The following is an 18,226-nucleotide window of genomic DNA, read 5'->3' on the forward strand; positions in this document are numbered from 1 at the left end:
TGACCTTGGGAAATACCAAGGAAGCTTCATTTAGTATATAAAATTGCCTTAAGTTATTTAGTGGGTGGCATAAAAACAATATTTAATAAGACTTGGTGTGTATGTTCAAAGAATATTTCTCTCATTTAGAAGATAAAGTTGCATCTACTTTAAGTGAGGTATAAGACAAGAAATGATCAATGGCCTAAATGTAAGCTCTTACTCCCAAAGGTCTTGGCTTTTTTATGTTGTTGTGCAATTTGCAAAGAATGATATATGTTCAAGTATATTAAAGACAACACTTATTCCCTTCCCTCACACTCAAAAAAAAAAAAAAGCACAGAAAGTGGGTTATGTTATTAAAGGGATGATCTTAAATCTGCTGTAATTTATATTGTTTGGATGATAAATTGATAATACCTTTTCCTTCTCTAAATTATTATAAAATTTAGAAATAGATGCTGAAGTCAGGGATTGAAATATTAGCTTATGGCTAGTATAGAAAATATGGCTTAATGTTCTTCTCCTACTCGATTAAACTCACCCACACACTCTCAGCCAGACAGCTGGACAACTTGTAGTCCTCACCCCATAGAAGAAGCTGTTAACTGTATTGGGGAAGAGAGATTGTCACTAATAGGTTGTATCTCAAAAGAGAAAGCTAGTAACAGCCTGAGTTAGGCATGAGTTAGTGCCCCTTTCCCTAGCATTACTAATTAGATAAGTCTCTCCTAATTTGAGGAGGAGGAAAGAGAGAGGAAAATCGGAGTAGAAGAGGATAAAGCGTTCTGTCTCAATATCATTAAAAGGACAGAAATTCTATGGGTTTGCCTAGGAACATAGAGGGTGGGGGTAGGGATGGAGGGCTGGTAGTGGTTCTGGGACAGGTTACCCTATGTACATAAAAAATACAGGTATATTATTTGCAGATTTGGATATTTAAATTACCATTAAGTCATTTATAACACATTTTTCAGCTGCTTGCAAATACCAGATATCTCCTCAGTTAAAGACAGTGGTAAGAAAGTAAGAGAGAGAATGCCATTGAAGAATGTTATCATTATAAACATGACAATTGTTATAATGTTACAGACTTAAGTACTATGGGATTCCAGAAGATAAACAACTATTGAGGAAAATAAGGCACCTGACCTTTACAATTTAATTTAATTAAGTAATTAGTTTTTGAGACAGAGTCTCGCACTGTCACCCAGGCTGGAGTGCAGTGGTGTGATCTTGGCTCACTGCGACCTCTGCCTCCAGGGTTCAAGTGACAGTTATGCCTCAGCCTCCCGAGTAACTGGGACTACAGGCACACGCCACCATGCCTGGCTGATTTTTTTCATATTTTTAGTAGAGATGGGGTTTCACCGCGTTGCCCAAACTGGTCTCAAACTCCTGAGCTCAGGCAATCCGCCCGCCTTGGCCTCCCAAAGTGCCAGGATTATAGGCGCGAACTACCCTGCCCCACCTAAAATTTTATTTTTTTTAATTATACAAGGGATAAACTCTCCTTTTAAAAGACTTAATCATAATGTGTTGCCATCTAAAGCTTTCAATATTTTGAATGTTATATAGTGGTGCATTAATAATTTAACTAGATCAAGAAATAAAAAAGTAAAATGGAATGTTACTATCACAGATCATGATTTTGAAAAATAATGTTACTAAATATTGCTTAGGATTTTCTAATCCTTGTCTTCTGAAAGTTGGCTCAAAGTAATTCAAGATAAATGAACTAAAATAGTCTTTTACGTTTTTCTGTATCATTGATTCCCCTAAAGAAATATTTTTTAATGTGTTACAGATCAATCCCATAGTTAATTTAAGAGTTAAAGGTATTTCTAGTGTCTGTGTTCAGATTGCTAAAGTGTCTGCTCTGTGAGCACTAGGGGGCCTCATAAGAACAGCAGTTGGATGCCTTATATTTGTATTCTGAATACCAAGATTAGGAACAGACACATTTAAATTCCAAGACCCCATTCATCCTGCTGAGAAGCTTCACTTTTGGAAACCAAGTTTATTTCCTGAACTATATTGAAAACACTTAGCAGTTTTTAGAGATAAAAAGAGGATTTTATAATAGCAGTAGGCTTTAGTTATAGAGGCCATGTATTATATAGTGCTCAAAGAAGTGGGCATTAAGAAAAGTCTTATGGGCTCAATTCATCAAGAAGATATAACAAATTGTTAATATATATGCACATAATATCAGAGCACCAAAATATATCCATGATCAATTATTAACAGATATGAAGGGGGAAATCATAAGACAATAGTAGTAGGGGACTTCAGTACCCCACTTTCAACACTGGAGAGATCATCCAGACAGAAAATCAATTAGGAAACATTGGACTTGAACTATGCTTTAGACCAAATGGACCTAGCAGATATATACAAAACATTCCATCCAACAGCAGTAGAATACACATTCTTTTCAAGTGCACATGGAACATTATCCAGGATAGATCATGTTAGGCCACAAAACAAGTCTTAACAAAGAAGACTTTAAGAAGATTGAAATTTAAGAAGACTGAAATCATATCAAGTATCTTTTATGATCAAGTTGTATGAAACTAGGAATCAATAATAGGAAAAAAACTGGAAAATTCAAAAACATGTGGAAATTAAACATCACGCTCCTGAACAACCAAGAGGTCAAAGAAGAAATCCAAAGGGAAATTTAAAAAATATATCTAGACAAATGAAAATGGAAACAACATACCAAAACCTAAGGGACACAGCAAAAGCAGTTCTAAGAGGGAAGTTTATAGCGATAAACACTTGCATTTAGAAAGAAGAAAGATCTCCAATAAACAACCTAATGTTACACCTCAAGGAACTAGAAAAAAAAAAGAATAAAGTAAACCCAAAGTTAGCAGAAGGAAGGAGATAATAAAGACCAGAGCAGAAATAAACCAAATAGAGAATAAACCAAAAACTAAAGAATACATTAACAAAACTTAGTTGGCTCTTCTAACAAATAAGAGTGACAAAGCCTTAGCTAGACTAAGAAAAAAAAAGAGGAGACTGAAATTAAAAAATCAGAAATAAAAGTGGAGACCTCAGAAATAAAAAATCACTAGAGACGATTATGAATAATTTTAAGCCAACAAATTAGATAACCTAGAGGAAATGGATAAATTCTTAGAAACATATACCTGCCAAAATTGAATGAGGAAGAAATAGAAAGCCTGAACAGACCAATAACAAATAGAGTTATTAAAGTAGTAACTAAAAGCCTCCCAACAAAGAAAAGCCCAGGACCAGATGGCTTCATGGCTGAATTCTACCAAGCATTCAAATAATTAGTACCAATTCTTATCTTCCAAAAACAGAACTAGAGGAAATACTTCCAAACTCATTTATTTTTATTTTTACTTTTATTTTCAGAGATGGGGGTCTTGTTCTGTTACCCAGGCTGGAGTACAGTGGCATTATAGCTCCCTGCAGCCTTGAACTCCTGGGCTCAAGTAGTCCTCCCACCTCAGCCTCCCAAGTATCAGGAACTACAAGTGCATACAACCATGCCTGGCTAATTTTTAAATATTTTCTTGGAGACAGGGTCTCACTATGTTGTCTAGTTTGGTCTCAAACTCATGGCCTCAAACAATCCTTCTGCCTCAGCCTCCTGAGTTACTGCAATTACAGGTGTGAGCCACTGCACCCAGCCCAGACCCATTTTATAAGGTCAGCATCACCTGATACCAATTTTCCAGACAAAGACACCACAAGAAAACAAAACTAGTGAGGTGTGGTGGCACATACCAGTAGTTCCAGCTACTCTGGAGGCTGAGATGGGAGGATCACTTGAGCCTGGGAGTTGGAGTCCTGCCTTGGCAACATAGTGAGACCCCCATCTCTAAAACAGAAAGACAAAAACAGCCTAAACAACAACAACAAAAGAAATGAAAACTGTAGGCCAATATTTCTGATGAACACAGCTTCAAAAATCTTCAATAAATTTTAGCAAACTGAGTTCAACAATACATAAAGAATATTATACATCATGACCAAGTGGGATTCATCCCTGGGATGCAAGTATGGTTTAACATACAGCACACTGTGTAAAATAAAATATCTAGAAATAAATTTTAAAAAGGAGGTGAAATATCTCTACAATAAAAACTATCAAACATTAATGAAATAAATTGAAGAAGACACAAATAAATAGAAAGGTAGTCCATGTTTATGGATTGGAAGAATTAGTATCATCCATACTACCCAAAGCAATATATAGGTTCAATGCAATTCCTATCAAAATTTCGATGGCATTCTTCACAGAAATAGAAAAAAGAATTCTAACATTCATATGGAACCACAAAAGACCCTGAATAGCCAAAGCAATCTTAGGAAAAACAAAGCTGGATGCATCACACTTCCTGATTTCAAATTATGTCACAAAGTTATAGTAATCAAAGCAGTTTAGTATTGGCATGGGAACAGACAGTGGAACAGGATAGAGAGCCCGAAAGTAAACCCAAGTATATACAGTCAAATACATTTTAACGAGAAATAAAATAAAATAAAAAATAAATTTTAACAAGGGCACCAAGAAGACACAATTGGGAAAGAATAGTCTCTTCAATGAATGGTGTTGGGAAAAATGGATATCCACATGCAAAAGAATGAAACTGGACCTTTTTTTACACATACACAGAAATAGTTACCTTACACAACTAAAAATAGGTTAAAGACCTAAACATAAGACCTGAAGCCATGTAACTCCTAGTAGAAAACATGGGAGAAAAGCTCCTTGACATTGTCTTTGGCAATGATTTTTTGGATATCACATCAAAAACTCAGGCAACATTTGGCTGGGCATGGTCACTCACGCCTGTAATCTCAGCACTTTGGGAGGGTGAGGCAGGCAGATCACAAGGTCAGGAGATTGAGACCATCCTGGCTAACATGGTGAAACCCCGTCTCTACTAAAAATACAAAAAAATTAGCCGGGCGGGGTGGTGGGCGCCTGTAGTCCCAGCTACTCGGGAGGCTGAGGCAGGAGAATGGTGTGAACCCAGGAGGCGGAGCTTGTAGTAAGCCAAGATTGCACCACTGCACTCCAGCCTGGGCAACAGAGCAAGACTCTGTCTTAAAAAACAAAAAACACACACAAAAAAACCAACAACAACAACAAAAAAAACAAAAAAAACCTCAGGCAACAAAAGCAAAAATAAGTGAGACTACACCAAATTTAAAAGTTACACAGCAAAAGAAACAATCCACAAAGTGAAAAGGAAAAGGCATCCTATGGATTGGGAGAAGATATTTGTGAACCATATATTTGATAAAGAGTTAATATCCAAACTATATAAGGAGCTCACATAACTCAGTAACAAAAACACATAACCCAATTAAAAACTGGGCAAAGGACCTGAGTAGACAATTCCCTCAAGTACACATAAAAATGACGAACAAGTATATGAAAAGGTACTCAATGTCACTAATCATCAGAGAAAAGCAAACCAAAACTGAAATGAGATAATCATTTCACATCTGTTAGAATGGCTATTATCAATAAGACAAAAGATGACAAGTGTTGGCAAGGATGTGGAGAAAGGCAAATCCTTGTACACTGTTGGTAGAAATGTAAATTCATGCAGTTTTATGGAAAACAGTATGGAGGTTTCTCAAAAAATTAAAAATAGAACTGCTACATGACTCAGCAATCTCCCTTTTGGGTATATATCCAAAGGAAATGAAATCAGCCCTTCACAGAGATATTTGCACTCCCATGTTCATTGCAGCATTATTTACAGTTGCCCAGATACGGAAACAACCTAAATGTTCCTGATGGATAAGTAAATAACAAAATTGTAGTATATATACAATGGAATATTGTTCAGTCTTAAAAAAGGAGAATCTGCCATTTGCAACATGAATGAACCTGGAAGACATTATGTCAAGTGAAATAAGCCAGATGCCAAAGTAAAAATACTGCATGATCTCACTTATATAGAGAATCTTTAAAAATATGTCAGATACATAGGAACCAAGAGTAGAATGGTAGTTACAGGGAATGGGGGTTAGGGTGGAGGTGAGGCAGGAAATGGGGAGATGTAGATCAAAGAGTACAAAGTTGCAGTTATGTAGGATGAATAAATCTAGAGATCCAATGAATGTATGAAATGAGGACTATAGTAATATTGTATTATAACTAGAAGTTTGCCAAGACAGTAGGCTTTAGATGTAATTACCACAAAAAGGTGGAAAGGGGTTAAATATCTGAGATGATGGATGTTAAATCTAGTTACTTGACTCTAGTAACCACTTAACTATATAACTAACCATATAATTATGTATGTATGTCTATGAAAACATCAAGTTGTACACCTTAAGTATGTATAAAAAAAAGAAAAAAGTCTTATTCAACTACTTAGAATTCTGGGTATTCTGAAATGACTGAATACCCCCTCATGTCCTGTTAGCTTTCGTACATATACTAAGACTCTCTGCATCCATGCAATTCAATGTGTGCTACTTTTCTTTCTTTCTTTCTTTCTTTCTTTTTTCTTTTTTTGGAGACAGAGTCTCAGCCTCCCAAGTATCTGGGATTACCGCTGCCCACCACCACTCCTGGCTAATTTTTGTATTTTAGTAGAGATGGGGTTTTGCCGTGTTGTCCAGGCTGGTCTTGAACTCCTGACCTCAAGTGGTCCACTCGTGGCGACCTTCCAAAGTGCTGGGATTACAGGTGTGAGCCACCACGCCCAGCTAATGTGTGCTACCTTTCTTTTGCTTCTGCTGAAATTTGCTGATTTCTGATATCTGAAGTAAATACGCAATTTTCCCCCTTTTCCTCTCCACTCCTCCAAAAAAGAATAAAACAAGCCTAAAGCTTTGTTTACCCCAATTGACTTTATTTTTTGTAGTCATCCTGAGTAACTCTTTATTGCTTACTGAACAAAGTTAAAGTTTTTAGCCTGGTATTTAGGCCTTGCGGAATCAGTTGGAAACTTACCTTCTCAAGCTTCTGCCTGCTTCTCCTGTTCTATACCTTTTACTCTAGCCAAACTCAGCTGTTACTGATCTCATATACCATGTTTTATTTATTTATTTATTTCCTTCTTATTCCCCTCCTCCAATTCATCCCCTTCTTCCCATCAAGGCCAATCTAAATCCTTCTCATTTTTAAAGGCTACATTTATAGATTTTCCTAGTCTTAAGTCATCTTTTTTCTCCTGTGAATTCCTATAGCACTTAATTGACACTTCTCTTATGACGTGTTTAATGTTTGGCTGGTCATTATAGCTTTTTCTATAAATGTTATACCTTCTCTTATGAGGATATAACCTTCTTAAGGACAAAACTGTGTTCTTATCTTATTTCTTTGTAGCACCGTATAGTGCCGTGTACAAAACAGGTATTTAATAAACAGTACTTCACCAAATGCTTTATTGCTTTTGAAAGCACTTCAGTTAACGTGATTAGAAGTTATTCAGAATGATTTTGGCACAGTAACTGTCCACTAACGTAATAGATTGTAACAAAAAATCTTTTTGATGAGGATATAGTATTGGGGAAACATTGGAAGGATATCTTGCCTTAGCAGAAAGTATCTGGGAATTAGTACCACTATAGAAAAATAAAAATGGCAACACATGGCTAGAAAAGATCTATTTAAAATGGAAATAGAAAGTTCAGAGAATAATCTAAGCTCTGGATTCTGATATACTTTTGTGTGGCTTACAGGGACAATATAAAGGCATTTATACATTCATACAGTGATCTTTAAACATATAGTAATCTTTAAAAGTTTTTAACAGGATTCAGCATTGGGCCAGTAACTGGAATATATGTATGTTCACATGATTGTTGCTCTTTCTTTCTGTTTGCGTAAGTTCCAATAAGATTTTTAAAATTCCTTTTCACATACTATATAATTCTTGTGTGTACATGATATTTATTGATTTGAAAAAAATTATGAGATATTCTCTTTGTAGGCGAGATCTGAGAGGCAAAATGTTGATTGATTTTTCATTTTTCAAGATTAACTTTAAACAGATGACTTGGCTGAAGCTGTAAGAGCAGTAGCAATTAGCCTAAGGTTACTGCATTCCTGTGGAGACTAACAAGGATGCCACCTGGTTATTTACGGACCATTCTAGAATATCTCTGCCTTAATGTGGTGGTTTGAGTAGAATCTAAATTTATCTTGAATGTCTCTATGCTTGAGGGATTTTTAGCACTGTACCTTCTTAGGTTAGAGTGATTTCTAGAGTTTCGGTTCCCTGAGAACATTTAGATTGATTACTAAACGGCATTTAGAAAAAAAATCACAACTTATAGTGCCCATTGCTTTGTTGTTTACATAGAAACAGCTGATATATAAAAATTGTCAATCATAACAGCTACATATTTCAGAAGAATTTGGGGTGAGAATGATGAAACTATTAATGAAATGATAGAATAGCAGATGGGAAATGCCATCAACAATACAAAATGTGAAAACTGTGAGGCACAAAAGATGCTAGTTACGTTTGCCAGTTAGGTGGCATCAGAACAATTTGAGCCACTTTAGCTGTGTTAATCTTTACTTTTCTGTAGTTTGCCTGTATCACAGAATCAGTATAAATGTATATGGACATTTATTAGGCTTCACATTCCAAAAAGTTTTAAATATGCATATATTAGTTACCTATTGCTCTTGTAACAAATTACCGAAAACCTTGTGGCTTAAAACAATATAAAAAGTTTTTGGGATTTTTTTGCTTGTTTTGTTTTTATAGTTCTGGAAGCCAGAACAATTACAATTAAGTATAAATTCAAAATGAGTTATGTAGGAATAAAATCCAGGTGTCATCAGGGTTGGATCCTTCTAGAGGTTTCGGGGAGAATCTGTTCCTTGCCTCTTCCATCTTCTGGTGGCTGCCTGCCAGTGTTCTTGACTGGTAGCTGTATGACTCCAATCTCTGTTTCTGTGGTCACATTGCCTTTTCCTCTTCTGCAGCCAAATCTGCTCCTGCCTCCCTCCTGTAAGGATACCTGCAATTATATTTAGGGGTCACACAAATAATCCAGGATAATCTTCCCATCCCAAAATTCTTGACTTAATCATTTCTACAAATCCCCTTTTGGCGTATAAGGTAGCATTCACAGGTCCTGTGAATTATTACATAGATTTTATTCAGCCTACCCTAATACCCATTATGATATACCCACATTTTAATACAAAATATTATTTTAACCAGGATCTTTTAAATGTGTTTCATTTAGAAGGAAGATGATTTTATGTTTTAATATTAATGCAGAAGTTCATAGTTGGCTTTTAATTGACTATTTCCTCTTGATTGTGTCATTGATGGTTTTCTAAAAGTAATTCTTTAATTTTATGACATCTATAAAACACCAGTATATCCAAAAAAGAGAAATGTTTGTATCATCTCTTTTTATGTATTTGTAATTTTCCCCGCCTATCAAAATTGGATTAGAAGTTAGCCAGGAATAAGTTAGGAATGTCCTATAGAATTATCCATATGATCTAATTTGGTGGGAATGGGCATGTTGGATATGGCAGATAATTGAAGTAGAATACATTTACAGTAAATCATTTGGAAATTTGGGTTTTATCATGGTTTTCCCACTTTTTTAACGTTTAAAAAACTTCTATTTGAAGATAATTATGTATTTATAGAGTAGTTGCAAAAATCAAAACAGTACAAAAAAAAAAAAAAAACACACCTCCATACTCTTTACCTAGATTCACCTAAGGTTAACATTTTACCCCATTTGCTTTATCTTTTGTTCTCTCTCTTTGTCTATGTATGTATGTATGTATATCCTTTGTCTTTACTGACATTGACATTTTTGAAGAATGCAGTCCTCCTTCCTGTTTTCCCCTCTGTGAGGATTTTTAAAAATTGGATGTAATTCACATGCCATGTAATTCACTTTTTTAAAGTGTACAAATCAGTGGTTTTTGATATATTCATAAGGTTGTACAAGGATCACCATGATCTAATTCTAGAACATTTTCATCACCTGAAACAGAAACGCTGGGCCTGGAGTGGTGGCTCATGCCTATAATCCTAGCACTTTGGGAGGCTGAGATGGGAGGATCACTTGAACCTAGGGATTTGAGGCTGCACTGAGGCAAGATTATGCCACTGCACACCATCCTTGGTGACAAAGTGAGACCCTGTCTATAAACAAAACAGAGTACTTTAGCAGTTATTCCTCATTCCACCCCTCCTCTAACATTCACCAATCTATTTTCTCTTTGGATTTGCCTATTCTGGGCATTGTATGTAAAAGTAATCATTTGATATGTGACCTTTTGTGTCTGGCATCTTTCACTTAGCATAATGTTTTCAAGGTTCATCACGTTGTCACATGCATCAGTTTTGAATCATATGAAGTGCCAAGTAACATCCAATTGTATGGATTAATGAAATGGCCAAGTAATATATTCCATTTATGGATATACCAAGTTTTGTTTATCTATTCACCATTTGATGAAAGTTTAGGTTGCTTCTACTTTTTGGCCATTATGCATAGTGCTGCTATGAACATTCAAGTTTTTATGTAATGTACAACTTTTTATGTAAATATGTTTTCCATTCTGTTGGGTGTACATGAAGGAGTAGAATTGCTGGGTCAAGTTAAACTCTGTTTAACTTTTTAAGGAACTGCCTGCTCATTATTTTTAGTTTCTTTCCTAAGGCATTTTTTCTCCTCTTTGAAAATTCAGGGCAGTGATTCTGGGGTGGGGATGGTAGGTGCTTTTTTCAACCTCAGATGTCCTTCCAGAGATTTAATGTTGAGGATAACTTCTTTAAAGTCTAGCAGGGTGCTCCTCTCTTGACCTGAGAATAAAATACTAAGATGATCTGACCTAGCAGAATAGTTCTTTTCATTTGTGTTTAGTGGTTTTCAATGCATTTTGTTTTCTATTTAGTTCTATTAAAGAGATTGTTGGCAACCTTAGTTGTTTTAGTAGATTGAAATGCTTCTTAACTGGGATGTTATTTATCCCTATCTATTGGCTTACAAGGAGAACTGGGAATCCATTCAACAAATAAAAGGTTTTTTTCGTCTTTTAAAAAGTCACGGAGAAAATGACACAATGTAGCATTAGTCATATTCCTTTAAATAGAAGAAAATATAAAAATTAATTTTGTTAGTATGATTATTTTAAAGATGTGATGGCAAATCCATACAAAAGCTTAGGAGTAAAATTTGTTTAGCTTTATTTTAATATCTATAATAATTGCTTATTCCTACATGATATGGAAAAAATAAAAATTTTGGGTTTGTATGTAGTTCAAGCATCTTTAATCATAGGTGAGAAGATCTTTAAATATCTTAAGCAAAAGAAATAGAAAATTCAGTCAAAGATAAGAGTTGGGGTAAGGGTTGCAGCATTCTGTAAGATCAAATTATTAAGTAACATTTGACTTAGATTAAGTAATCTAAGGCTGTAGGCTGTAGGACTGCAAGATAAACTCTGCCTTTAAGTTAAAAAGTACTTACTTTGCATAATAAATTAATTAGAGTATGGAGAAGAAACCAGGAATATCCTAGCTGAAATCCCTGATAGTAATGAAACTTTGATCAGCTAAAATGATACTATCAAAAAAATGCCTTGAGATGATAAGACTTTCAATAAGGGATATGCAACTTTTAACCCTAGGGAGATTTACAATTAAATATGAATTGAGAATCAAACCTAGTTTTTCTATTTCGTTTTGGAGCTTGGATATCTATTATCAGTAGACAGCCAATATTTTATGGAATGCCCGTACTGTAAGTTCTCTATGGACAAAAACAATATCCTATTTACCTTTAAAGTTAAGAGCACTAACTTTGGTGTCAGATACATATTTTCTTCCAGCTCTCCCTATTTCCTCACGGAATTCTTAAGTTTCTAAGCTTCGGTTTCTTCATAAAATAGAAATGACAGTATCTATTTTATATGGCTGGGGACGGTGAAATGAGATGATGAATGTAAAGCATTTAGCATAGTACTTGGTGTATAGTAGGAGCCCAATGAATGTTAGCCCTTTTACTGTTATTGTTCTTCTTCTTGTTATTGTTTTTATGCTATTTCCATGTAGATCATGTAACTATTTTAATAAATGTTTGTTCAATTAATGTGTTACTTTTCAGTTACATTGTTTAATATTTTTGCCTTATCTACAGTTATAAATTTGTTTGAAGTTTATAGAAAATGTATAGCATGTTAATATGTTTGATAGTGTCATACCTTCTAGTAAACTTTGATAATTTAGATCTGCTACACAGAAGAGAGATTTAAATGTTGTCTCTCTCTCTCTTTTTTTTTTTTTAATTTTAGAGACCTATTACTACATTTCTCCATTAGTTGGTGTATTTTTCTTGGCTCTAACTCCTATTTGGATTATAATAGCTGCCAAACATCCAGCCACAAGAACAGTTCTCCACTCAGGCTGGGAGCCTGTCATAACAGCTATGGTTATAAGTAGGTTAGTATTAAAATATGTGTGTGTGTGTGTATGTGTCTGTCTGTCTGTGTGTGTCTTCTATAAGCATATATGTACATGCATATTAAAACAAATGAATTGCCTGTTTTTATTTCTTAGGTTAATTATTTTATATAGCCAATTCATTATTCTCCCAGGTATTATAACAAGGGATCTGAATGACAGGCATTATTAATGAAATCTGTAGACATAAAGAACCTCATTTGGCTACCAGTTTCAAACTTCTCTCCAACCAAAGCCTTACCAGACTGAGTAAAATTTAGTGGTGTTTGTCTTTGTGTGTGTATGTGTGTGTTAACCTGACAAGGACATTACTTACTCTGAGTATTAAGTTGCTCAGATAAATATCATAAAGCCTTAGAAATGTATATTCCATTGGCTACTTCCATATCTAGGACTCTGATGACCTCAAGATGTAATTAAGGACGTATGTAAAAGATTTAGCCGCAAGCATCCTCATCACCCCAGAGTTTTTAATAACAAAAATAAATAGGACAACATAAAGGTCTTGCAATGTGGTATTGATCAGATAAATTATTATATAGTCACAGAATGGAATATCAGCCATTAAAATAACGTTGTAGCATTTCTTTTTTTTTTTTTTTTTTTTTGAGGCGGAGTCTCGCTCTGTCGCCCGGACTGGAGTGCAGTGGCCAGATCTCAGCTCACTGCAAGCTCCGCCTCCCGGGTTTACGCCATTCTCCTGCCTCAGCCTCCCGAGTAGCTGGGATTACAGGCGCCCGCCACCTCGCCCGGCTAGTTTTTGTATTTTTAGTAGAGACGGGGTTTCACCGTGTTAGCCAGGATGGTCTCGATCTCCTGACCTCGTGATCCGCCCGTCTCGGCCTCCCAAAGTGCTGGGATTACAGGCTTGAGCCACCGCGCCCGGCCAATAACGTTGTAGCATTTCTATTGCTATGGAAAGATGTTTATTATACATCTGATGAAAAGAACAACCTAGAAAAGAGTATGAGTTTCCTACTAAACATGGTAGGTTAAGAAACATTTCTTTTCCTTCCTGAAACTACTAAAAGGACAGTAAGAGAATAAAAATGCTATAAAACCACCAAGATAGAAGGGGAGCAAAGAGGGCAGCAGGTGAGCGATTTGACAATGTTAGGAAGATAGGAATCAGATGAAGAGCTATTAACTGAATGAGCAGAATGAAAAAAGCTGAAACCTAACTATCAGAAGCAAGCCTCAGAAACCCAGAAAGAGGAATTAAAGCCATCAAGTACATCTGAAAGCTTCAATGAAGAAGATTGGTTGAAAGTTTAGGTAAGGAGCAACTAGATCCCCAAAATCTTTCTCCAGCTTTAGCACCTGTGTGACTGTCCCCTCACACCTTAGCAGAAGATAAGAATAACCTCTCAAGAGGCTAAATCGGAGAGGTTCTGGATTCAAAAACACATGTACATGTGAGGATGTGGCTTAAGTACTGTATGAAAAATAGCAAGACTAAGCAAAAGTCTACACACTAAACAATGAGAACCCTATCCCACTTCCTTTTCTTTGTATAATGCTGGGAGACAGCCTTTTACCCCCAGGCAAAAAAATTAGATAATTCCTGTCTGGGGAAACTTACCAGCACAAAAGATCAGACCTGCAGATACTAACCCTTGTGAGTCCTTTAATGAAAGAGCTGCAAACCCACCTGATTGTCTTCCGTGAGTCCCACTTGCTGACAAACTCTGCCCATGTACACAGAGAGCTCCAAGTATGCCTTGCGGTGCCCCTTAAACAGGGGCAGCCAGTAAAGGATTGCTCGACATTTCATAAAGGCCTCTAACATAAAAGACAGAAAAAAAAAAATGATAAGGAAAGTATCATCAGTACTTTCAGAAAACTCTTATCAGTATCCTCAGATAAATAAGAGAAGTTATTACATAATAGCTATTGCATAATATTCATAATAGAGGAACAGAATGCAAAAGAATATCTGAAAAACATTAAGAGCTCTTGGGAATTAAAAAATACATAAATAGCAGAAACAAACAAATTCTGTAGAAAAGTTCGAAGTTACAGTAGAGGAACCCTCCTGAAAAGCAAACCATGAAGCAAAGAGATAGACAATAGGAGGTGAACGATAAGGAGAGAAAATTATCAAATAAATAATACAAGAAAATTCCCAGAACAGAAAATCACGAGCTTCATGATGGAAAGGGCCCGCTAAGTACCCAGTGCAATAAATTAAAGTAGGAGGGACCCAAATCAAAGCATATCATCATGAATCTCAGATGTTTCCAGAGAAAAAATAAGTTACATATGAAGCACTGGGAACCAGAATTATGTCCCATAGCAACACTAAAATGATTTCTTTGAAATTCTGAGAGAAAATTATTTTGAACATAAAATATAGTCACAGTATCAATCACGTGTAAGAGAAGACTAAAGAAATTTTCAGACAGGCAGAATCTCATGGAATTTACTGCCCCTCTACCCTTTTGTATAAAGCTGAAAGGAGGTGTGGTCTTTCAAAATTAGGAAATAAATCAAAGATGATACAGGAAAGAAGAAATCTATTCTGTGGCAGCATGTGGTTCATTTTTCTGTAATGTAGATTGCTTTTTTTCCTGGAGGATTCAGGCAACAGGATCCCACAAAATACTGGGATTTTGTTATAGTACATAGACCAAGATCCAAGGAGGTATTGGAGGGAAGGTACAGGATGACAGCTGTGCATCAGGCCTAGACAGGCAACCATCCGGATTGGCAGGAGGACAGGGGCTTAAGGAGGGAGGTCTCTAAGAAAAAAAAAGAAAAGTAGAATTGATGAGTTTGACTGCATTGAAAGGTACTTCATAAACTTAGTTACACATGTGAAACTGAATTAGTAATAGGTACCTAAAAAGTGAAGAAAAATATGAGGCAAAACAAAAAGTGTAAGTGAAGATATCTAATAATACACTCTGGCTCAGCTATGAATAATGAAATTTCCATTGTTATAATAAAGTCAACCCTAAGTATTTCACCAGAAATTATAACCAGATTAGCAGGATGGGAGGAGGAAGGGATTTGGGAAGGGATCAAAGTGGGGAGGGAAGTGTAAGAGAGGTCAAATACTCATCTGCCATAGTAGGAAGTCATTTGCTAAATGTCTAAAATTTCAAATTATAAGCATGTTATTTAGAAAAATTAAATGCCAGAAGAAACTACTAAAGAAGTTAAAAAGAATTTCTAGTAGAGAGAAGGACCTGGAGGTGGGGCTAGGGACTATTGTTTTATTATAAACTTCATGGTACTTTTACATACCTCTCTTTCTTTTTTTTTTTTTTTTTAAGAGATTGTGTCTTGCCGTGTTTCCCCAGCTGAAGCACAGTGGCTTGATTGTAGTTCATTGCAGCCTCAAACTCCTAGGCTCAAACATCCTAGGCTCAAACAGGCCTCCTGCCTCAGTTTCTTGAGCAGCTGGGACTACAGGCATGCACCCACCCAGCTAATATTTTTACTCTTTTGTAGAGACAGGGTCTCGCTGTGTTGACCTGACTGGTCTTAAACTGCTGGTCTCAAGCAATCCTCTCACTTCAGCCTCCCAGAGTGCTGGGATTACAGGCATGAGCCACCATGCCGGCTGTACTTTTACTTTTTTAATGACATACGTCTGCATGATAAAAATAAAATTTAATAAAAGCAAATAAAACTGCTTTTATCATTTAATTTTTATTTAAAAAAACGTATATAGTAAAAACGCTGGGTTGTGGAGATGTCGGTCAATGGATTAAAAATTTTGGTTAGAGGAACATGTTCAAGAGATTTATTGTACAACATGGTGATGATAGTTTATAACGGTGTATTGTATTCATCAAAATTGCCAAGAGATTTTAGGTGTTCTCACCACAAAAAATAAGTATGTCAAGTAATGCATAAGTTAATTAGCTCAATTTAGTCATTCCACAATATATACATATTTCAAAACATGTTGTATAGGATAAATATATGCAATTTTTATTGTCAATTTAAATAAGTAACAAAATATGTAAGTAAAAAATGTCTAGAAGCCTATATAACAGCATACTAACAGTGTAACTCAATGATGTAACTAGGGTTGGTTTTTACTTTATTCATTTTGTCTTTTCTAATTTTTTCTGTAGTAACTTTTATCACTGGGCTTAACAGGAATCTTAAAAAATGTATTTTTAGCAATTGTTGTTATGTTATATCCACAACAGGATCTATATATTCTGTCAGAGAGGTTTATTTTTTGACTCATAACTAGTTTGTTCTTGAAATATGTACTTTGTTCTTTTAATTAGGGCTTAAAATGTTAAAATATTTCTAAAGAGGACTATTTTGGGGCTCTACAGTGTACCTCTTTAATGAGAACGCCTACAGTTTAGGCATATTAAGACATAATTCATTTATTTACTAAAGAATTAAAATGATAAAGATTTGATACTTTTTTAATGTTAGCTATCAGGTAAGAACATTTGATCTGCTATTTTGACAATCAATCCCATTCTGTGACAGCATGTAGTTCATTTTGTTGTAATGTGGATGGCATTTTTCTGGAAGATTTGGGCACAGGATCCCATGGAATATTAGGACTGGCAATGTTTTATACTACATAGACCCAGAAACTGATGTTAACCATTTGATAATGGCCTTGGAAACTTAAAAAAGTCTCCAAGTTCCACTGACACATTGAGAGTATGCGGCTTGCTACCATATAACGATATGTTAGTTTTCCAGATTTCTGTTCTCAAGATCAGCTCTTTCTGTAGCAATAACTCATTATTTTAATTTGCCAGTAATAAGACACATCCTAACAATATCTAGTTTTAACACAATAAAAATAACTTATTTTATGCCTTATTTATTTCAAATATGAAAACATACTCTTTTTAAAATTATTTTTTAAATTATGAGAGTGATCAATGGCATGGTTTTAAAAAATTAATAAGCACAGAAGAATATAAAATGACCGTCAGTCCCCTGTCACCCTCACCCCCAGAAATAGACATGGTTAATAATTTCTTGTACGCTGTTCACGACATTTTAATGCATTTAAAGCATATGCTTTTTCTTTTCACAAGTCGCATATCTTAGACATCAGAATTCTGAAATTTGGGGCTAGAGCTTATGCCATGTTTTATTTTCAACATTTTACTGTTGACATTGATTTTTACTTTGAATATTTTTCTTTTTGCTCTATCTTTAAAATGTGTGAATATTTTATTTTAAAAAGGAGGGGTGTCTGTATGTACAGAATAACTTGAAGTATATTCTCTTTCCTCTTCTCTAAATTGTATAAATTTATCTCTTTCAGCATTGGAGGCCTTATTCTGGACACAACTGTATCTGACCCAAACTTGGTTGGGATTGTTGTTTACACGCCAGTTATTAATGGTAAGAATTAGATACACTGTTTCCTGATAATATCAAATCTTGTATACTCTTAGGTACTATTAGGAGTCTTAGGGCTCAGATTCAAGAGGTCTGTACTCCTATCCAGCCATTCTCCCTCCAACCGTAAGTTGTTGCTCACGGTGAAAATGATGTTCCCAGATCTCAGTAGGTGGAATACATTTCTGAAAAGTCCTCTTTCTTAATCTTATCATGAACTACTAGTTTGAGAGTCAGGGATACCTGACTTAAGATTAATGTGGCAAAATACATTTCAGATTTTGTTTATTATTTACATTGGGATTATCTGCTATCATATATTGTTCTGTTGTTCCTTTTGTCAATTTTTGTGGATAAATTAGAGACAGCTGGGTTTAAACATTGCTTGAGTCCATTCAGTTCATTAAAATCTGGGGTGGGCACAGTGGCTCATGGCTGCA

General features: G+C 35.3%; 1 protein-coding gene across 4 annotated transcripts in view; it reads left to right on the top strand.

Moving 5' to 3' along the window:
• Window positions 1–18,226, top strand: part of SLC41A2 (solute carrier family 41 member 2) — a 145,340-nt gene that overhangs the window by 71,843 nt on the left and 55,271 nt on the right. For all 4 annotated transcript variants that reach the window (XM_030939674.1, XM_030939673.1, XM_010357302.2 and 1 more), the window contains exons 7-8: window positions 12,278–12,425; window positions 17,710–17,789. In XM_030939674.1, coding sequence (XP_030795534.1) covers window positions 12,278–12,425; window positions 17,710–17,789 — 228 coding nt within the window. The remainder of the gene's footprint in view (window positions 1–12,277; window positions 12,426–17,709; window positions 17,790–18,226) is intronic.

Source organism: Rhinopithecus roxellana, chromosome 10 (assembly GCF_007565055.1).
Source record: "Rhinopithecus roxellana isolate Shanxi Qingling chromosome 10, ASM756505v1, whole genome shotgun sequence".
NCBI classification, from domain to species: Eukaryota; Metazoa; Chordata; class Mammalia; order Primates; family Cercopithecidae; genus Rhinopithecus; species Rhinopithecus roxellana.